Source organism: Rhinoraja longicauda, chromosome 9, assembly GCF_053455715.1.
Source record: "Rhinoraja longicauda isolate Sanriku21f chromosome 9, sRhiLon1.1, whole genome shotgun sequence".
NCBI lineage: Eukaryota > Metazoa > Chordata > Chondrichthyes > Rajiformes > Arhynchobatidae > Rhinoraja > Rhinoraja longicauda.
The window spans coordinates 26,885,012-26,907,572 of record NC_135961.1 but is presented as its reverse complement, the minus strand read 5'-3'; the positions used below and the strand labels follow the sequence as shown (position 1 = coordinate 26,907,572).

General features: G+C 43.0%; 1 protein-coding gene and 1 long non-coding RNA gene across 4 annotated transcripts in view; one reads left to right on the top strand and one right to left on the bottom strand.

Annotated features, from left to right (window-relative positions):
• LOC144596554 (endothelial PAS domain-containing protein 1-like) overlaps nucleotides 1–22,561 on the top strand; it is a 120,961-nt gene that overhangs the window by 96,677 nt on the left and 1,723 nt on the right. For 2 of the 3 annotated variants that reach the window (XM_078404998.1, XM_078404999.1), the window contains exons 9-14: nucleotides 1,916–2,130; nucleotides 4,336–4,544; nucleotides 11,174–11,284; nucleotides 12,914–13,401; nucleotides 18,511–18,628; nucleotides 20,764–20,896. In XM_078404998.1, the coding sequence (XP_078261124.1) occupies nucleotides 1,916–2,130; nucleotides 4,336–4,544; nucleotides 11,174–11,284; nucleotides 12,914–13,401; nucleotides 18,511–18,628; nucleotides 20,764–20,896 (1,274 nt within the window). Of the gene's footprint in view, nucleotides 1–1,915; nucleotides 2,131–4,335; nucleotides 4,545–11,173; nucleotides 11,285–12,913; nucleotides 13,402–18,510; nucleotides 18,629–20,763; nucleotides 20,897–22,095; nucleotides 22,184–22,561 lie in introns of those variants that run through there. The other variant, XM_078405000.1, reaches the window with a different exon arrangement.
• LOC144596556 (uncharacterized) overlaps nucleotides 11,112–22,561 on the bottom strand; it is a 77,129-nt gene continuing 65,679 nt past the window's right edge. The window contains exon 4 of the long non-coding RNA XR_013547627.1: nucleotides 11,112–13,389. This is a non-coding gene — a long non-coding RNA (uncharacterized LOC144596556). The remainder of the gene's footprint in view (nucleotides 13,390–22,561) is intronic.

Below are 22,561 nucleotides of genomic sequence, written 5' to 3'. Positions count from 1 at the left end.
TTAAAAATGTTGAGGCCTGGAAAAAATGTTGAGATGATAAATAAGTCTGTTTGGATGTTTTACAATCAACAATCTAACAGTCAGTCCTTTCTAAAACAGAAAGTAAATGACATCAGTTACTCTCACCTCATGGTTCCTTACTTGGATACAAAGTGATCTTACGGACTGGCAACAATACTCAACATTTATAATAGAACTTTAAGAATGGTAAAAAATGGGTTATTAATCAGAAATTAATCGCTGGAACAGAACGAAGGTCAATTCAATGCAATCAAAATGATCAACACCTATTTAATCCAATTTGTACAGGAACCATAGGGATTTGGATCATATTTCAATTACATACATTCTTCCATTACCACCTTAGCCAATATATTGTAACATTTGAATAAACTAAATTTGAAGTGTTTACAATATTCATTTCTCTAAAAATGAAATCACAGAACAGCAGGATACATTGTGAACAAAAGTGGAAATTAAGGTGATCACAAACCTCAAATTACAAGACTGATAATTCATAAATAATTGTATTTGCTTCAAAATACGAAGACCACCAAATGTCATGTTCACCATTAATTGCTGGAACATTTTATAAATAATTGTGTAGAACTAGCTTATTGCAGTGACCGTTCAGCTCATTTGGTAGTGATCTGGCAATTCTGAGTTGAGCACTATGTTGGATAAGTATAGAACTGACTATTGGAAGGATGAAAAGATAAACACAGCTTTCCTTTGTGCCAAGAGAAAATCATAACGATCCCAGAGGGCAACTCAAATCAAAACAAGCAGAACTCATGGAATTAAGATCAACATTTATTTCAGGACCAATCAAACACAGAGCATCTCTGACATCTCCCTCCCGTTTCTGGACCTCACCATCTTCATCACAGGAGACAGACCAGTGACGGACATTTACTACAAGCCCACCGACTCGCACAGCTATCTGGACTACACTTCTTCCCACCCGGTCCCCAGCAAAAAGTCTATCCCCTACTCCCAATTCCTCCGTCTACGCCGCATCTGTGCCTGGGATGAGGTGTTTCAGACTAGGGCTTCCGAGATGTCCTCGTTCTTCAGAAAACGGGGCTTCCCCTCCTACCCAAACCACCCTAACCCCGGGCACTTTCCCTTGCAACCGCACGAGATGCAACACCTGTCCCTTTACCTCCCCCCTCAACTCCATCAAAGGACCCAAACAGTCTTTCCAGGTGAGACAGAGGTTCACCTGCACCTCCTCCAACCTCATCTATTGCATCCGCTGCTCTAGATGTCAACTTATTTATATCGCAGGCTCGGCGATCGCTTCGCTGAACACCTGCGCTCGGTCCGCATTAACGCAACTGATCTCCCGGTGGCCCAGCACTTTAACTACCCCTCCCATTCCCAGTCTGACCTCTCTGTCATGGGCCTTCTCCAGTGCCATAGTGAAGCCCGCCAGAAATTGGAGGAGCAGCACCTCATATTTCGCCTGGGCAGTTTGCAGCCCGGTGGTATGAACGTCGACTTCTCCAACTTCAGATAGCTCCTCTGTCCCTCCCTTCCCCTCCTCCTTCCCAGATCTCCCTCTATCTTCCTGTCTCCACCTATATCCTTCCTTTGTCCCGCCCCCCCGACATCAGTCTGAAGAAGGGTCTCGACCCTAAACGTCACCCATTCCTTCTCTCCCGAGATGCTGCCTGACCTGCTGAGTTACTCCAGCATTTTGTGAATAAACACAGAGCATTATTCTACTAAATAATTTGTGCTAGATTGGTTACAGTGAGTGTGAACACAATATTAGCCACACGTCAAAGTATTGTATTCATGAAAAAAGGGATATTGTCGCGATGTGAGACATTAAATCAAATGTAAGTTGCGTTTCGTTCATTCTGGGGCATAATCAAAATATCTGATATGAAATATTTTGCATTTGCAGTGAAATTGAGGAGAACAATGTGGTATTTTCCATGGACCAGACAGAGTCTCTGTTCAAGCCATGCCAGAGTGTGAGAAATATGAATGGCAGACACATCAATGGCAGTCCAATATCGGATGATGATCAACTGCTGTTCAGTAAACTAAAGGAAGAACCTGAAGAACTCGCACAACTTGCTCCTACACCTGGAGATGCTGTTATTTTACTTGACTTCGGTAACAAAGCAATGACCATTGTAAATTGTTACAATTTAGAACAATTATATTGTGATTTACACCTGGAAAATGTAGTTTGGGGTGATTGAACAGCTATGAAGATAATAAATCAAGATAAGTTGGAATATAATTTTCTCACTGGAGTAATACAATAAGATGTGGCAAATGCACACAGAGAAAGTGACATTTGGGCCCTTGCATTCTTTTTGACAATCAATGGTGAAAGCCTTGAGCACACTTTGGAAATGCTGCACTGACGGAGAAAGAAACAATGTCCAGGATAGAGTATTGAGCAAAAAGCATAATTGAATTGATATTTTCAATATCAATGGGACAGGTGGGACTAGTGTAGCTGGGAAATGTTGGCCGGTGTCGGCGAGTTGGGCCGAATGTCCTGTTTCCACACTGTATCATTCTATGATTCTAAACCAATATCCATATCCTTGTTTGCAATAGAAATAACTTATTTAAACACCAAACTTACAGTGCCCTCCATAATGTTTGGGACAAACACCCATCATTTATTTATTTGTCTCTATACTCCACAATTTGAGATTTGTAATAGAAAAAATCACATGTGGTTAAAGTGCACATTGCCAGATTTTGGTTTCACCATGTAGAAATTACAGCGGTGTTTATACATAGTCCCCCCATTTCAGGGCACCATAATGCTTGGGACACAGCACAGTAACTGAAAGTAGTCATGTTTAGTATTTTGTTGCACATCCTTTGCATGCAATGACTGCTTGAAGTTTGCGATTCATGGGCATCACCATGAATGATGTCTTCTCTGGTGATGCTATGCCAGGCCTTTGCAGCCATCGTCAGCGTATGCTTGTTTTGGGGGCTGGTCCCCTTCAGTTTTCCCTTCAGCATATAATAGGCATGCTCAATTGGTTCAGATCAGGTTATTGATTTGGCCATTCAAGAAATGACCATTTTTTAGCTTTGAAAAACTCCTTTGTTGCTTTAGCAGTATGTTTGGGATCATTATCTTGCTGTGGAATGAACCATCGGCCAATGAGTTTTGAGGCATTTGTTTGAACTTGAGCAGATAGGATGTGTTTATACACTTCAGAATTCATTATGCTACTGCCATCAGCAGTTGTATCATCAATGAAGATAAGTGAGCTAGTACCTTCAGTAGCCATACATGCCCAGGCCATAACACCCCCACCATTGTGCTTGACAGATGAGGTGGTAAGCTTTGGTTCTTGGGCAGTTCCTTCTCTCCTCCATACTTTGCTCTTGCCATCACTCTGATATAAGTTAATCTTCATCTCATCTGTCCACAAGACCTTTTTCCAGAACTGTGGTTGCTCCTTCATGTACTTCTTGGCAAACTGTAACCCGGCCATCCTATTTTTGCGGCTGACCAGTGGTTTGCATCTTGCAGTGTATTTCTGTTCATGAAGTCTTCTGCGGACAGTGGTCATTGACAAATCCACACCTGACTCCTGAAGAATGTTTCTGATCTGTCAGATAGGTGTTTGGGGGGTTTTCTTTATTATAGAGAATTCTTCTGTCATCAGCTGTGGAGGTCTTCCTTGGCCTGCCAGTCCCTTTGCAATTAGTAAGCTCACCAGTGCTCTCTTTCTTCATAATGATGTTCCAAATAGTTGATTTTAGTAAGCCTAAAGTTTGGCTGATATCTCTAACAGTTTTATTCTTGTTTCTCAGTCTCGTAATGGCTTCTTTGACTTTCATTGGCACAACTTTGGTCCTCATGTTGACAAACAGCAATAAAAGTTTCCAAAGGTGATGGAAAGACTAGGTGCTGAGAGCTCTCTTACACCTGCATTATGGAGGCAATTAAACACACCTGAGCAATTACAAACGCCTGTGAAGCCATGTGTTCCAAACATTATGATGCCCTGAAATGGGGGGACTATGTATAAACACTGCTGTAATTTCTACATGGTGAAACCAAAATGTATAAAAATGGCCTTTACTAAAATCTGACAATGTGTAAATTTAAACATGTGATTTTTTTTCTATTACAAATCTCAAATTGTGGAGTGCAGAGGCAAATAAATAAATGATGGGTCTTTGTCCCAAACATTAAGGAGGGCACTGTAGTTGTTGATTTATTCATACCCTTTTAAACTGACGGAATAGTTTACATTTTATGCATAATATTGCATATCTATCAAAATATGGATCAATAATTTCAATACAAATGTCCTTCTTTACTGTCCTCACCAGGAAACCAACAATACGAGGAAGCCCCTCTTTACAATAAAGCTATTATGCCACCAAGCAAGCAGTGGCCTATGGAAGTCACAAAATCAAATATGAAGTGTCCTTCTGAATCAAACAAGCAATCGTCACTGGATCTACATGCCTTCACAATGCCCCAGGTTCCATCCAGCAATTCCACTCCACATACCTGCAGCAGCACCTCATGCTCTTCAGTAAGTAACCAGGCAAAATAACAAACTCTGATTTCTGAACAGCAATTGTAGATTACATTTATAGGAAAACTTATATAAAGCACTTTATTCTCACTTTCCTTTGTGATCAGAGCATCAAGAGCACCACTATAGTAGAATCAAGTAAGATGGCAAGGTTTGATTCTACTTCTACCTGACCTGCATCTCCCAGAGAAGCTTCTCATAGCTCACTAATACGTCCAGATATTGTTTGTATAATACACATTTGATCTCCATCTTCAATAAACTTAAATCATAGAAACATAGAAAATAGGTGCAGGAGGAGGCCATTTGGCCCTTCGAGCCAGCACCGCCATTCATTGTGATCGTAGTTGATCATCCACAATCAGTAACCTGTGCCCAACTTCTCCCCATATCCCTTGATTCCACTAGCTTCCAGAGGTCTATCTATCTCTTAAATTCATCCAGTGATTTGGCCTCCACTGCCCTCTGTGGCAGAGAATTCCACAAATTCACAACTCTCAGGGTGAAAAAGTTCCTTCTCACCTCAGTTTTAAATGGCCTCCCCTTTATTATAAGACTGTGGCCCCTGGTTCTGGACTCCCCCAACAATCGTCCAAAACTCTGTTATTTGCTTATCAACCATCACTGATCTTTTCTGGTTTATGTCCCCAAAGGATTGAACTTATGCCCTAGTCTTCATCTCTAACTACTTTCATCATCTTTCCCCAACTGTTCAGTTCCGAATGCCCTCCACCGTCCCTGTGGCCTACTGCACATCTTCTCTTCCCTCCCAATTTCAACACTTCTCTTAAATATCCTTTCGCACAACGCATCATAATTTCAAACTCTCTTTTAAAGAACATATCTCATAAAATAAATCATCCCATGTGCGTGTTTAATATCCCTCACTTTTCTCTTTGAAATATCATGCTTCTCTAAATTGGAAATATAAACAGTGCATATTGTTGTTTAATATAGTGAAAGTTTCAGGTGAACTTCTCCAGATCTTATGTCAATATTGAAAGAAATGCTTAATCTTTGCAAGTGGTAATGTTAGATGCTGTGTGAAAGAATGCAAATCACAATAATATTGATGCTACCCCCAAAATGACATAAAATATACTTAAAATATCCAGCTTTTGACACTTGACTATGTAGCCAGATAGTCACCTAGAATAACTTTTCTTTCCACTTCCTGTGCTGCCAATGGTATGTTTGCTTGCTTGCCATGATTTATGATTTATGATCCATCTGCTATTGCTTGGGCAAATGTTGAATTAACCACCACTGATATCCTGGTCAGTCATCATTAACTGGAATTGTCATGAAGTGCAATTGCACCAGCAAATCGGAGCATGATAGTACTGCACTGTGTGCCTCCCAATTTCACAAAACCTTTCCATGAAATGCAAATAGTTTACATTCATCATCTAGGTAATTTTATAAGTATGCCTAACTGGTGAAGATTCTAGTCCATCAATAATATTTAAACACCACATTCCTATGATTTTCTGACCATTCATTAAAATACCATTTATCCTTGGGGAAATAATATTCTACTTGTGTTCAAACGATTCATAGAGATTATACAAAATAAAAGAAAGATATATGGCGAGTCCGGAAACTTGTTGGTTGTAGAAGAAGTTTATTGCAGCCGCAATATTCGAATACAGAGTTAAACAACAAGGTAAAGGACAACCATCAAAAACTTACTGTCTTCTTCGAAGACTTCGCCGAACTAACTATTTCGGGCGCCAAACGCGCACATGACATCGCTGGCCAATCAGCGATGTCGCTCCCTGGACCAATCCCCATGGTCGCGTTCACACGTGACCTCGCTGGCCAATCCGAGGGTTCGACGACCTGGACCATTCTCTATGGTCGCTACATGACCCCCCCCCAGAACCCGAGGTGCGGAACCTAGCAGGGAGCCGGATTTCGCGACCATAACGAGTACGGAGAGGGACAGCCTGAACCACAGGAGCCGGGGGTTCCGGACTTGGCGGAACAGCCGGAACGGGAGGTCCTGGAGGAACTACCGGAACGGGGGGTCCTGGAGGAACTGCCGGAACGGGGGGTCCTGGAGGAACTGTCGGAACGGGGGGTCCTGGACTGAGCGGAACTAACGGAGGTCGGCCTCTCCTAGGGGTTTGACCGACCAGGACTGGTTGATCCGGATCCAAATGTGCAGGTTTGAGCCGGGACACCGAGACGAGCTCACTCTTGCCGCACATGTCTAAGGTGAAGGTAGCCGTTCCCTTACGCAAAACCCGGAACGGCCCTTGATAGACCCTCTGCAACGGGGCGCGATGGGAATCTTTTCGCAGAAAAACGAACTCACAGTCCTTCAGGGAAGGCGGTTCATGTACCATGGGACACCCATGACGTGAAGTCGGAACTGGAGCCAGGGAGCCCACCCGTTCCCGGAGAGATGCTAACACTGATGGGACTGTAGGCAGCTGGTCTGAAGGGTCCGGAAACAGATCTCCGGGTACTCGAAGTGTCGAGCCATATACTAGCTCTGCGGACGACGCACCGAGATCTAGCTTAGGAGCAGTCCGGATGCCCAAAAGAACCCAAGGGAGCTGGTCTACCCAGTCCGGGCCTTCAAGCCTTGCACTGAGGGACGCCTTAAGTTGGCGGTGGAACCTTTCTACGAGTCCATTTGCCTGGGGGTGATATGCAGTCGTGGGTTGTAACTTGGACCCGTACAGTTCTGCGTGCGCGGCCCAGAGGGACGAAGTGAATTGTGGGCCTCTGTCAGTGGTAATAACTGCCGGGACCCCGAAACGAGCTACCCAATGAAGGGCCAAAGTCCTAGCACAAGACGCTGACGAAATATCAGACAATGGGAAAGCCTCTGGCCACCGGGTGAACCGATCCACCACCGTGAGGAGGTGGGTGTAGCCCCGGGAGGAAGGCAAAGGACCGACCAAATCCACGTGGATGTGGAAAAAACGAACAGCCGAGACCTCGAAATCCTGTACGGGGGGCTGGACATGGCGCTGGACTTTAGCGGTCTGACAGGGAACGCAGGCACGCGCCCAACCCGCTACCTGTTTCCGTAGGCCATGCCAGACAAACCGAGCTGCTACCAAAGCAGAGGTGGAGCGGATGGACGGGTGCGCCAGCCCATGAATGGCATCGAAAACCCGGCGCTGAAGGGAGGGCGGTACTACCGGCCTGGGACGGGGAAGAGAAACATCGCACCAGACTTTTGTGCCTTCTGACCCACAAGCTACCTGGGCCAACTTCAATCCCGAAGTGGTGGACTGGTATGCCGAAGCGGTATCTGCTAGAAGCTGTGCCTCCGCAAGCTCTTGGGGATCCACTTCGCAGTCCACCGCCGAAATAGGGGGAAAAGCAGGACTAGACAGGGCGTCAGCAACGGCATTAAGCTTACCCGCAACATGACGGACATCGGTGGTGAATTCGGAGATAGCAGTCAGGTGCCGCTGCTGGCGGGCCGACCATGGGTCAGACAATTTGACAAAAGCAAATGTTAATGGTTTATGGTCCGTAAAGGCCACAAATGGGCGGCCCTCAAAGAAGTACCTGAAATGACGAACAGCTAAATAGAGGGCCAAAAGCTCTCGGTCAAATGCGCTATACTTCAGCTCAGCCGAATTTAGTTGCCGGCTGAAAAACGCCAAAGGCTGCCAACGGCCACCGACCTGCTGCTCCAGAACCCCGCCCACCGCCACGTCAGAGGCGTCAACCGTCAGGGCCGTGGGGGCGGAGGGGCTCGGGTGGACCAACATGGTGGCGTCTGCCAAAGCTGCCTTAGCTGCTGTAAAAGCCGACTCTGCGGTCGGGGACCATATCAACTCTACCGGATTCCCTGCAAGGCATTGGAAAAGCGGGCGCATGACTCGCGCAGCTGCCGGGACGAACCTATGGTAGAAATTAACCATCCCTACGAACTCCTGTAGCCCTTTTACTGTGGTGGGCCTAGGAAATGCCCGGATAGCCTCCACCTTTTCGGGCAAAGGGGAGGCGCCGGCAGGGGTAATTCTGTGCCCTAGAAAATCAAGAACAGGAAGGCCGAATTGACATTTGGAGGGTTGGATTATGAGCCCGTGGTCTTGGAGCCGCTGGAAAACGGTCCGCAAGTGGGCCTGGTGTTCCTGTACTGAGGTGCTGGCAACCAGGATGTCGTCTAAATAAATAAACAAAAAGGGTAAATCCCGGCCCACGTGGTCCATCAGTCGTTGGAAAGCCTGTGCCGCGTTCTTTAAACCGAAAGGCATACGCAACCATTCAAACAACCCGAACGGAGTAATCGTTGCAGTTTTCTGTATGTCCTCCGGTCGCACCGGGATCTGGTGGTATCCTCGCACCAAATCGATTTTGGAGAACACCACCGCTCCTTCCAGCCCAGATGAAAAGTCCTGTAGGTGCGGTATGGGGTAGCGATCAGCCGTGGTGACAGCATTGAGACGCCGATAATCGCCACATGGTCTCCACCCCCCAGATGCCTTGGAGGCCATATGTAACGGCGAGGCCCACGGGCTGTCAGACTGACGAACAATTCCCATTTCCTCCATCTTCCTGAACTCTGCCCGTGCCACCACCAGTTTGTCTGGCGGTAGCCTCCTGGCCCGAGCGAAAACAGGAGGGCCTTCGGTGCGGATGTGATGGACCACGCCGTGCTTGGCCGAAGACGTGTCGAAACGTTGAATGAGCAGCTCTGGAAACTCCGCCAGAATCTCAGCATACGAGTCGAAGGCCGCGACGACGGCCTGGACAGTAGGGCTGGGCGAGGAGGCGATTGTCGGAGCGACGTGCTCATCTTCGGCGGAGGGTCGGAGGTCGTTACCGCGGACATCAGGGACCAGTGAAAAAGCCCAGAGAAAATCTGCTCCCAAGATCGCTTGTTTGACGTCGGCTATGATCAATGGCCATTCGTACGTGCGGAGGCCTAACACAAGGGACATCTTCCGTATACCGAAAGTGCGAATTGGGCTGCCATTAACCGCGATGAGGGTGGGACCTGTCTTACCCGATCTGGTTTCGAGGTCGGTCGGCGGCACTATACTGACGATGGCTCCCGTGTCCACCAAAAATTCTGTGTCCGTGAATCGATCATGGACATAGAGGCGCCGGTTCTGGCCAATCGTAACTGTCCCTATGTACGATCGGCCGAGGCATTTCCCGCGAAGGTACAAGGTGAGCGGCAGTTGCGGGATTCGCTACCCCATCGTAGGTGATAATAGCACCAGCCGCGCTTGTGCGGATCTTTTTGGCGGGCTTTCGGAGAATTGGCGGGAGACGTGGCGCCATCTTGCCGTCGCTGTGGCGTGGTCACTGATGTCGAGACCTTGTTGATCGAACCGCTTGCCTGGTCCTTTGCCTTGTTTTTAGCCGCTATGAGCGCGTCCGCTTTCGCTGCATATGCTTCGGGGTCCTTAAAAGAACAATCCGTGAGCAGCAGTCGGACATCCTCAGGAAGCTTCTCGCGGAATGCCTGTTCGAACATAGGGCAATCCGTATGCTCACCGGCTAGCATCATCATTTCGGACATGAGGACGGAAGGCAGTCGGTCTCCAAGATCCGGTAGGTGCAGAAGTCTTGCCGCACCACCATGCTTATTAAACCCGAAGATTCGCAGTAATACTTTCTTCAGGGCCTCGTACTTGCTTTCCGCAGGTGGATTAACGATGAACCGCATCACGCGCGTGGTCGTCTCCGATGATAGAGCGCTGACGAGGTAGTAATACCTCGTGGAGTCGTCCGATATCTTCTTTATATGAAATTGAGCTTCGGTGTGTATAAACCAAGATTGCGGTGCGTGCGTCCAAAACCACGGAAGGTGAACGCTTACCGCGCTTGACTCCGGTGTGCCCGGCGCGGCCATCGCCGACGAGGCGTCGGGTCCCTGCATAGTCGGTGATCGTCCAGATCACGTCGGGGTCACCAATATGGCGAGTCCGGAAACTTGTTGGTTGTAGAAGAAGTTTATTGCAGCCGCAATATTCGAATACAGAGTTAAACAACAAGGTAAAGGACAACCATCAAAAACTTACTGTCTTCTTCGAAGACTTCGCCGAACTAACTATTTCGGGCGCCAAACGCGCACATGACATCGCTGGCCAATCAGCGATGTCGCTCCCTGGACCAATCCCCATGGTCGCGTTCACACGTGACCTCGCTGGCCAATCCGAGGGTTCGACGACCTGGACCATTCTCTATGGTCGCTACAGATAGAGCTTTATCTAACAATTGAACACTGCAAAATATTATTAGTTAGTTACACCAGGCAGTACACTTGCAGAGTATTCTTTAATGTCTGTAGCTACACAACTTAAAACCATATATGTAAAAGGTTTTTAAGTTGTACTGTTATTTTCTAGTCTCCCAGACTTTACTGATAATGAGACTAAACTTTGCTGGATTTTTGTAACTAGTTCCACGGCAGTTGGAATTGCAACATTCAACCATTCTTTTTTTGCTTATGTATATATTTCAGCTGTTCAAAAACAAACAATACTTTAATTCACTGCACACAACAAAAGCTTAGAATTAGACTTGGAAGAGCATTGTAAGCAAAGCTTAATACCATTCATTTATGTACTGTAGTAATGGGATGAATCAGATATCCATCAGGATAACATGTTTGACAATGTTTCTTTATTTTGCAATTATAGCCAAGTAGCCCTGGAGAGTACTACAGTTCCCTGGACAATGAACTTAAGATAGAAGTGATTGAGAAGCTTTTTGCTATGGACATTGAAGCAAAAAAGCAATGTAACACTCAGGTCAGTTCATTAAATTAACATGAAATAAACAAGAAAACAATTTGTCTTCAGCCAGTCAGAAGTTACTTGGAGACAAAAGGGTAATATATCTTATTGAAAGACATTAAATACAGTAGATACCAAATTGTTCTCAGACTTCATTGATGATAATGCTCAATTGTACAACAAACAAAGTTAAAGAACTGTAACCACATTCAGCGCTGCATGCAAAATAATGGAAAACATGATATGAATATAGAACACACACACACACATTTTTGTGAAACTCTCGGGTATGAAGGCCAGATTGGAGGAGGCTTGCAGAAGTGAACCTGAGCAATTGGGGAGAAAGCTGAAAAAGAGGTGGGGACGGGACAAAGCCTGGCAAGTGATAAGTGGATGTATCTTTCTCGTTAAGTGATCGGTGGATACAGGTGAGGGGTGGGGGTGATTGGCAATGGGTAGACAAAGACGAGGGATGATGATGAGGTGAGGAATTAAATGTAAAGCCAGAGGGAGGCTTATAGGTGGAAGGGGATGTGGGAAAAAGGGGAAAATGGATAGTGAGATAATGGCATTTTCTCTCCTGCCTTCTCTTCCAAGGATAGGACTGCAGAAGAGAGGATTGTGCCCAGAGATAGAATGAAGGTGGATGGGGAAAATCAGTGTAAGAGGGCATCTTCGGATGGCTTGGCATTGAGCTGATTGGATCAGGGAGTTAATGGCATTAGACGCGAACATGGTAAGGTGGGTGGGAGTGGCATGCACAGGAAGTGTGATGCCTCTTATTCCATACTGGTAGATCACTTACATTTTGTCTCCTACAACTTGTGTCAGAATGGTGTCACTTTGTCAGTTAAAATTTGGTTGGACTGCCTCACTCACACTTTTATTTCCACGCTTTAGTGCCAGAAATGGTCAAACATTGTGGTGTCCCATTATCACAGAAGTTGTTTTCTAATCACTGCACATGATAAATGCGTTAATAGCAATTAATTATTTGGTTATGTCCTCATTTTTGAGGGATATGGATTAAGATAGCGTCTTTAAAATTCTTCAATTTTTTTAAAAAAGGAAACCAGAATGTCAGGCAAACCTTTTTTTGGATCTATTGTCTTTTTGAACTATCTTAATTTTGTCTTATCAGACTATATATCCATTCCATAGATGTTCCATCTACACTGCAGACTTGTATGACTTGGGAAAAGAGCAAAGAACAGTAAAAATTTAGTCGCAGGCCTTCAATAGAAAAACAATACTAAAAGTATTTTTTAAGAACAGTTTGTTGACATTAAACAGTTACATTTTCTGAAAATAATATGGGGATATAACCTGTGTAGCCACCTCTCAAATAGTTATTCAAAAGAGAGGGGAAAAAACCCAAAAGGTGAGCTGCCATAATCACACCACACAGTATTATTTAGAATGTTTTATTTTCAGTTGAGCTCATCCGGCATCGCCGGTAACCTCAACCTTTGGAAATACTGGATAATTTCTTGAAAGGTTCTGAAAGTTCACAACTTGCTCACCTTGCGAGGTTTATGCTTGTGTGGAATGGCATGTGCACAGCAAAATGGGCAAAACTAAGCAGTCAAATATTCCACACTATCCCTTGTGCTTTTCATCATTATATGTGCTTTGTGGTTCCAGGCGGAATTGAGTGATCTGGACCTTGAAACACTGGCTCCGTACATTCCTATGGATGGGGAAGACTTCCAGCTAAGTCCAATATGTTGTGATGAGCAAGCCACACCTGAACACCCATCACGGACTCAAGATTATTCAGTCAATGTGAACGGCCTGCTCCAGTCAATTGCTCCAAATTTTGTGACCTCACAAAGACAGATGCCACTGGACAAGTATTGCCCACAAATGCCATTGGTGAAAAAGAATGGCCCCATCCAAACTTCACCACTGGCTTACAACACCAGAAATGGTATTCTGCCACCTGACCATTCGCCGTTAAGTACGACGTCCTCAATGGGTGGCAAACCAAATATTCAGTGGCCACCAGACCCAGCTTTTGTCTGTCCGGCTAGAAAGTGGAAGTTGATGGATCAGAGGACTGGATTGTTGCCTGGTATCCCACCAGGTATCCCACCTTGCCAGCCAGTGCATGCGTCACTCTATAAAGAAAGGTAAAAAGACAAAATATGAAAACCTATTGCTACAATTTATTTCTAGATTTAAAAAAGTTAAGAGGGGATCTAGCTAGGAGAAAACAGAATCAAAGATTGGCAGGAGAAGCTGCAATGATATAGAGTGATTTCTAAACTTGCTTCAGCTGTGACCCGTCCATTCTCACATTAGAGGAAAGGCAGGAGAATCAAAGCCAAAGTTTCTTGGATGATGAAGGAGGTAGCGAATACAATGAGGCAAAAAAATGCATGGTATGCATGTGTGCTGAATTCTTCAAGTGAGAACTACGCTAAACAGAATATATTGATAGTGAAGGTGAAGAGGAAAAGATTTTCAATAGTTTTAGACTTCCCAACACTGGGAATGTTTTGCAATGTTACCCCTCGGCCTCATTTGAGCCAGGAAAGAAATTAGTTGTAAATAATCCAGTCGCTCCTTACAAGCTCAAGCCCTCCAGTCTAGGCAATACCCTCATGAATCTTTACTGCACTTACTCAAGCTTAATTACATCATTCCTATTGGGAAAGCGACCAGAATGTGCCAGGTGCAGTCTCACTAAAATCTTGTAGATCTATAACAGGATGTCTCAACCCTTGTGCTCAATGTCCCATTTGATGAAGAGAAATTGTGGCAAAGGGAAATTGGAGACACAGAAGAAGGTATGTGCTTAGAAGTGCAGAGCAAGGCTAGAATAATTATAACTATATATATATATCCGTGTTTACTAAGGAAAAGGTGCTGACAAAATGTCAGGAGAAGCCAAGGTGAATAATTGATAATTGGATATACTGGAAGGATGGGCTTTGCTTAGAGTGTATGGGTCACCTGGTCAATGTTGCTTGTTTACCAGGTTGTTAAGGGAGGCTGAGAGTGTAGACAGCAGAAGGTTTGCCATAATCTTAAAACCTTCCTGAGAGGGGAAAGCAACACTGGTTTGGAGGTTAGTAAATGTGACACCCAATTCAAGAGAATGGATGAGGACATTCATGGTTATAAAGGCATAGGACTAGCAGCTCCTACCACTTACTGTCTACTGTTCTACGAGTGGAAAATGTGACCCTTGAACTCCCTTCAAAATCTTTCCTCTCTCACTTTAAGCCAATGCCCTCAAGTTTTAGAATCCCATGTCTTCCATACTTCCAGACTAGCTTACCATGGGACCTTGTTAAAGTCCACATGGACAACACCCACTGCCCTGACCTCCTCGATCCTCTTGGTGATCTCAGAATAGGAGGATGAATGTCCACCTGTTTAAATTCACAGCAAATGTTAGTTTTATTTTTAGATGGTAATAGCCAATAACATTTTGATGTATACCATGGATTTTAGAACGTAGAGTGAGCAAGTTCATGGAAGATGATAGGGTGTTATCTGAGGTTATCCATTTTTCTGCAAAATGCAAATGGTATTTTATAAATAGTGGCAATCTGATTGGGTATCCTTGTAGATGAGTCATGGAAATCGAACATGCAGGCATAAAAAACAATTAGAAAGGTAAATGGTATGTTGGCTTCATTAAGTCAGGAGTAAAGCACTCGCAGTACAATTCTCAAATACAATACAGGCCTTTGATAAACTACCTGGAATAGTGTGTACAGTTTTGGTCTCCTTTCCTTAAACCTTGTAGTTTAAATGCCAGGGTATAACTTGTTGCAGAGAGAGCACAACAAAGATTCACCTGACTGATTCCTGGCTTGATGGGTTTGCAAAGGAGCAGAGTCTAGAACCTGGGGTCACAGTTTTGGAATGAGGGTTGGGTTACTTAGAACTGGGATGAAGAGAATTTCTTATTTGGACATTGATTTAGAAATCTCTATCCTGGAGGCCCTGTCAATTCAGTTGAAAATAAGATTGATGGATTTTGGGATATTAAGGAAATTGGAGTTGAGGTAGAAAATTAGCCATGTTCATTGACAAATAGCAGAATAGGCATTGCCTTCTTCAGCTCCTTAATGTGTTCTTAGGTCATTAGTGATTTCAAAAGGACATTTGATAAGCACTTGAAACCTGCATGGTTACAGGGGTAGAATAAGGGATGGTACTGATTCACCAGTTCTCTGCAGAAAACTAGCATCAACTTAGTGGCTTCTGACTCCTGCCCTTTTTAGGGAGTGGTTCAACAATTCTTTAATGGAGATCATAAAAAAGAAAAAAAAGGAAAGACTTTCATATATATATAATATTTTTCATGAATTCAGCTTGTTTTATAATTATGCTTTGAAAATATATCCAGTGTTAATTTTGCAGTGTAAGAAAACAGGTAGTCTGTTTGTACACAAGCAGAGAATTTAGATCATTTATTGAAATTACTCATTTCCAAAGCTTCTCCTCTGCAAAATCCAAACCCTTTTAAAGATAAGATATTGAAAAAGTAAATGGATATGTTGCTTGATACAAACACAAACCAGCACAATTAAAGAAGTAAATAATGGTTGAGGAAAAGACAAGTGTGCAATTCAAAAGGGACCAATCTGGTCTGTATTAACGTTGTTGTCTATGCTATTGTCAATACTGCCCACTGCTCTCATGTACTCCTGCTTTCTGGATGTAGAGCATCTCTTAGCAGATGCTGTCTCATTGTCCTGCCTCCTCTTAATTGCTTCTGTACTACTTATTTTATTCACTCCAAGTAATAACTGGCCAGGTACAAAAGGCTTTCATAGATTAAATGCCATTGACCAAGACAAAACTATTCAAATAAATATAAATTAATTAAAAATGTATGTTTTTAGGTTATTTTGTTCTTTTTTTCCATGGGGTTGATAAATTTCATTCTAATGGCGAGGCCACTATTCATATTTCATTTGCCCTCCCCATCCTGATAAAGGTGACAATCCAGATGCAGTGCCTACAGACCCCTCCTCAGCACTTTAATGCCCCACCACTGGTTTTATTTGCAAGGCGAGTGGTGATGTGGACTTTTGCACGTTCCACCAGCTGACTCCAGCTTATCTCAGAGTTCCATGTTTGTTTATGCACTTGCAGAAGTCTGAAACATGAGTCGCAAACAACTGATAGCCAGTGGCTTGCTCTGGTATTGGCATTTGTCCATCAGCATGACTCTGCCCATGAACTGAAGTGCATTGTTCTCAACAATTATAAGCTGATATTCATTACATAATTTCAAGGCCAATGTCTGATTAATGCCGCTTTTTGGTATTTTTGTATCGATTCACAAACCATAGACTTTAAAGTTTGGCTTGAATCCCAAAATATAAAATAGTTTTCCACTATCTTCTCCCAGGTTTTATTTATAAATTACTTTTCCACTACTTTCTCAAGTTTTATTTGTGTTTAGCTGTATAAAACTCAATATGTTCCAACTATCAAGACTCCTTTCAGCTGTTTTAACCTGGTGAATGAAAACAATGTATAAAATAACTGTAGAAAAAGGATCTGCAGATGCTGGTTTACGAAAAGAGACAAAATACTGGAGTCACTGAATGAGTGGGGCAGCATCCCTGGAGAACATGAATAGATGATGTTTCGGATCAGGACCCTTTTTTTCATAATTGATTGTGACAATTAAAATAGTATTCTATATTAACCCAATAAAAATTGAAGTTATCTAAAACAATCCCAAATATACAGTTAATACAGTTGTACACTATCAGTGAAGCAAAATGTACAAAACTTAAGTATGAAGGATAAACCTTGCACAGTACGATGCATCCTAGTTTAGCTTTCCTTATGGGATGAAGTCAAATAGTTCCGTAATGGGATGGAGCTAAGACCGGAAGAGGGTTTGTTAGTTATTGATATGTCCAATTCTAGGGAAGTCACCAAAACCACCTTCCCTCCTTTTTCACCCCTTCCTCTCTTCCCCGTGCTTCATTGGACACACACCCATTCAACTCCGCCCCCACTCCCCTTCCACCTCCATTCCTTCCTCTGGCTTAATAACTCTCAACTCCTATCCTTATCTCACGCCTGTTGTCTTTTCATCCCTTGTCCAATCATCAGACTGTCAACCCTCACCTGTACCCTCCTATCACTTGCCAGGTTTTGTCCTGCTCCTCCTCCCCCCCTCCTCCTCCTCCTCCTCCCCCTCCTCCCCCTCCTCCCCCCCTCCCCCACCCCCACCTCCTCCTCCCCCTCCTCCTCCCCCCCTCCTCCTCCCCCCTCCTCCTCCTCCCCCCCTCCCCCTCCTCCTCCTCCCCCCCTCCCCCTCCTCCTCCTCCTCCCCTCCATAGCAAAATTAGTCTGAAGAATCCTGACTCAAAACATCACCCTTTATGTGTTCTCTGGAGATGCTACCTGCCCTGGTGAGTTACTCCAGCACTTTGTATCTTTTTTTTGTAAACCACCATTTGCAGTTCTTTGTTTCTATCAGTTGTTTCTATTAATTAGAGTGCCCCATAAATTAAAATTGCATTGATGGGTTTGTGACCAGATGTGGTGGGGGTTGGGAGAGTGTGATCTGGAAGCTAACTCCTTGGTGAACAATGCAAAGAGAACTTTCAGAGGTACAGAAGTTAGGCCAATAAATAATTGTACTGCACTGCCTGGCAAAGTCAGATGTTGGACATAAAGACGTACAGGTATGTAGGTTAATTGGCTGGGTAAATGTAAAAATTGTCCCTAGTGGGTGTAGGATAGTGTTAATGTACGGGGATCACTGGGCGGCACGGACTTGGAGGGCCGAAAAGGCCTGTTTCCGGCTGTAGATATATGATATGATATGATATTGGTGGTCACTGTGCAAGCGATGGGAATGCGGTAGTGCACAAGTAGTGAAGGAAATCAACCATGATTCTATTTCCAGAAAGCTAGCTAATTCTTCCTGTTGAAAATATACAGAAATTCGGGAAGGCTGAATGTAAACACAGCATGTGTTCAAAGTATTTTCCTTTTCATTTAACCATTGACAAAGTAGAGCATACTGATTAGTGCCTAAAAACTTACAGTCTAAACAGAATCATTGGAAAATGAAATCAGCCGTCACCATTTATCAAGTGAACAGATAACCAGGTGTTAAAAGAGACTACCATTTTGGTGTGAACCGATTTCTTGCAATTTAGGGAGAGTAATTTTGGTCCCCCATGCTAAGTTAAGAGGAAGTGGGTAAAAGTGAATTGTTTCAAACCACACTACTTCTTTTCTCTTAGATCCCAGCACAGCTTTGGACGACATGGGAAAGACACCAACACTGAATTGAATTTCAGAAACATTTTAAAACGGAAACTGCATCTGGATTTTGGAGACCCGATATTCCAACACCCAGCAGTAAGTTTATTTTTAAATAATCAACTATTGGTCTTTCCTAAATTGGTCGAAGATGGGATCAATAAGCAAATGTGTATAACCTACTGGTCTGAAGCTGTGATGAGGCATAATGATATTATTGAATTTGTTCTCCAAGTTCTTAAATGGACACCAGAGTTCTTATTCATTAATGATTGTATCATTAGTCTGTTAATTTAACTTAAAGAATAAGCTTATAAACAAATTGAAAGCTTTATTCCAAAGAAGAAAAGAATACATATTTTGAGAACATAACCTGATTTAGTTCAGCACAAATCCAATAACAATTTCAGCTAAGTTCCAAAAACAATATAAAGTGCCTGAAAGTGAAATATTTGTCTGGTCCTAATTTCTCTGCCTTTTATAATCTACTTTGTAATTGGACTAACCTTCAAATTTCTGGTATTATTTATCTTAAACAGAATAAAATCAGAAAATTGAGGCTTAATTTTTACAACTTGGTGATTTCTCTGGTCATACAGTCAATTTAGTCATCACTTGGTTGGTATGGGCATGTTGGACCAAACGGTCTGTTTCCGTGCTGCACGATTGTGAAAGATTTTAAGAAGTTTAAGTTTAATTTTTAAAATTCACTATTTTTTGTTAAATATGATATTTTCCTTATAAAGCATCAGTCCCCTCTTTAGTTACCAAACATGGAGATATGTTTACATTTATATTTTGTAGGCAGGGCGTATAAAATTTCAGAAGTTATAGTTTGAACCAGCCTGACTAACATGCTGTGGGAGATTCTTGGATACTGAAAATGACTAATTTGGAGTTATCCATCGTCAGGTAGAAAACCTCCTGCAACTTCAGTAGGGGAGGCACAGTGGTGCAGCAGTAGAGTTGCTGCCTTACAGTGCCAAAGACCCAGGTTCCTGACTACAGATGCTGTCTGTATGGAGTTTGCACATTCTCCCTGTGACCGTGTGGGATTTCTCCAGATGCACCAGTTTCCTCCCACACTCCAAAGACATGAGGGTTTGAGGTTAATTGGCCTCTGCAAATTGTAAATTGTCCCTATTGTGTAGGATCGTGCTAGTGTAAGAGTGATCACGGGTCAACGTGGACTTGGTGGGTTGAAAGACCTGTTTCCACGCTGTATCTCTAAAGTCTAGCAAATAAAAGCTGCATTGAATTAAAAGAGGAAAGTAGTGTGGTCTGCCAAAATAGCACTACTTACGGGTATGCTCATTAAATAATGAAACAAACATGCACAACAACTTGAAGGTCACATTTATAGGATGATTTCCAAACTAGAAGTCCTCAATGAGCAACATTATTCAATGTGAGCTGGTTGTGGGAGGTTTGCCTCAGTAGGTGTAACATATTCATTTCTGTCAACTTGAAAGAAAGAACTAGTAATTCTGGTTTAAACTGAAGATAGACATAAAAAGCTGGAGTAACTCAGCGGTCAGACAGGAATAGCATCTCTGGAGAAAAGGAATAGGTGACGTTTCGGGTCGAAACCCTTCATTCTGAAACGTCACCGATTCCTTTCTCCAGAGATACTGTCTGACCTGCTGAGTTACTCCAGCTTTTTGTGTCTATCTTCTGTCAATGTGAGCTTCGCTTTGGGCAATTTAATGCAGTTGGTACACATTTTCAAAAGTGCCCAAAGAGTGCAGGGAAAATGTCACTGCATTTTCCATCCATCTGAAAGAGTTGATTAAACTTCAATTTAACAAATCAACTGAAAGGTAGCACTTCTAGCAGCACAGCATACTCTCAGCAAAATATGCAATGTCAGCCTTGATTTTTGTCCTCCAGTGTCTGAATTGGGACTTATTCTTATTACATTTGAACTCTGAGACTACTGGTGCAACCAATTGTAAAGTTTTTTGTCAATGATTTATGCAACAATATTCTGCTTCAACCTGTGACTCCAACTCTTTGGCAATTGGATCAGGCATTTTCAAAGTCAATGTCATAGTTGATCAAAGATAAGTCCTGCTTCACCTACAACACAAAATACAGAGCCACCTATTAATCTTGACCATAGCTAATGGCAGTAGATTTAGGCCAGCATGTAAAATATCTGTACATTTCACATAGACGTTATATTTTAGCATCTCGTACCAATGCCATGGACTGACATCTTGTCTCCCTTTAAGGAATCTCCATATGAAGATCCATCAAGAAGTAACGCTTCTGCACAAATGTTATGGAAAAGAATGAAATGCATTAAATCTGAGCATGGTCCTCCTTTAATGGAAAAAAAATCTTTGAGTTCAGGTTCGCTTACAGGTAAGAATCTGTATTCGTCACAATCATTTCCTATAAGACATCATAGCAAAATTAGGCCATTTGGCCCATTGAATCTACCCTGACATTGAATCATGGCTGATCTATTTTTCCCTCTCAACCTCATTCTCCTGCCTTCTCCCTGTAACCTTTGACACACTTACTAATCAAGGACCTATCATCGATTAAAAATATCCAATGTCTTGGCTTCCACACCTATGTGTGGCAATGAATTCCACAAATTTACTACCCTTTAGCTAAACATATTCCTCCTCATCTCCATTCTAAAAGTACATCCTTTTATTCTGAGGCTGTTCCTAGACTCTCCCATTACTGGAAACATCCTTTCCAAGTCCACTCTATCTAGAACTTTCATTATCTGGTAAGTTTCAATAAGATCTCCTACTCAGTTTAGTTCCTTGGGTGTTGCCAAGAATATTTTGCTCACCTACTTTTGAGTTTTTGAAATATAGTCAGACAAATCTTCACATTTTTTCCGCAGACCTCATTCGAATTACCTTGGAAGTCCAATATTACAGTTTGTGTTCTGGTGTGCTTTAATTCTACCTGTAGGCTCAGATTTTGGAGTAAAATGACAATCCTCATCTGCGGGAACATTGCTCTCCAAAATCTAGCTGTCTCTATCGCATTGGGCTTCCCTTTATTGACTTCAGTCATTACAGAGTAGTAATTTTCAGGGATGTAAGCAACTGTGATGTCACCAAAATAATAGAGTTTTGGGGCAGTGCAGTTGGGTTGTTGCCTTACAGTGCCAGTGATCTGGGTTCAATCCCGACTACGGGTGCTGTCTGTACGGAGTTTGTACGTTTTCCCTATGATTGCGTGGGTTTTCCCTGGGTGCACCAGTTTCCTCTTTCCAAAGACGTGAAAGTTTGTAGGTTAATTGGCTTCGGTAAATTTGTTAAATTGTCCCTAGTGTGTAGGATAATGTACTGGGTGATCACTGGTCGGTGTGATATCATTGGGCTAAAGGGCCTGTTTCCGCGTTGTATCTCTAAAGTCTAATGTCTTTTGTCTATTACATACTGGGGGGAAAAGTCACAATTTCTAGCATTTACAGATCCATAAGATTCAAACATTTGTATGTAATCATGCAGAAGCTAAAATATCAAGAACAATTAAATACTTAAAACAATTTAAAATTCGTCATCTGAATAATTTAAAAAACGTTATCTATTTAGATTACAAGGCCAGAGGGAAATAAAAGCTGTAGTTCAAATGGTGAACCATTTACAGTCTTACCTAGACCTCAAACAACCAAATGTACAGGTACATGTTCAGATATTTTACATCGGGACTAATTCCTAAATGCCTGAAGTTTTGCACCAGCACTTCTGACATTGTTGATTGTGGAGGTTAGGACTGGAAAATGACATAGCCTGTAAAGGGAAGCTGAATACTGACAACCACTTTGGAATTTCTGGCTGAAATCCAGGCATTTTCATCAACTGAGGTGTTAAAAAAGCAAATCACCATAACTACAACTGCACACCCTTAGCTCTTCTGTCAGCCTGACAAAAAGTTTTCTTGTATGTAACACTCCAACTTGCATTTTCATCGAGTCTGCATGGATCCTGTGGACAGTATTCTGCATAACGAATGTCACACCGACTGTAATGATTGACTAGTTAACGGTTTAAAGTAACA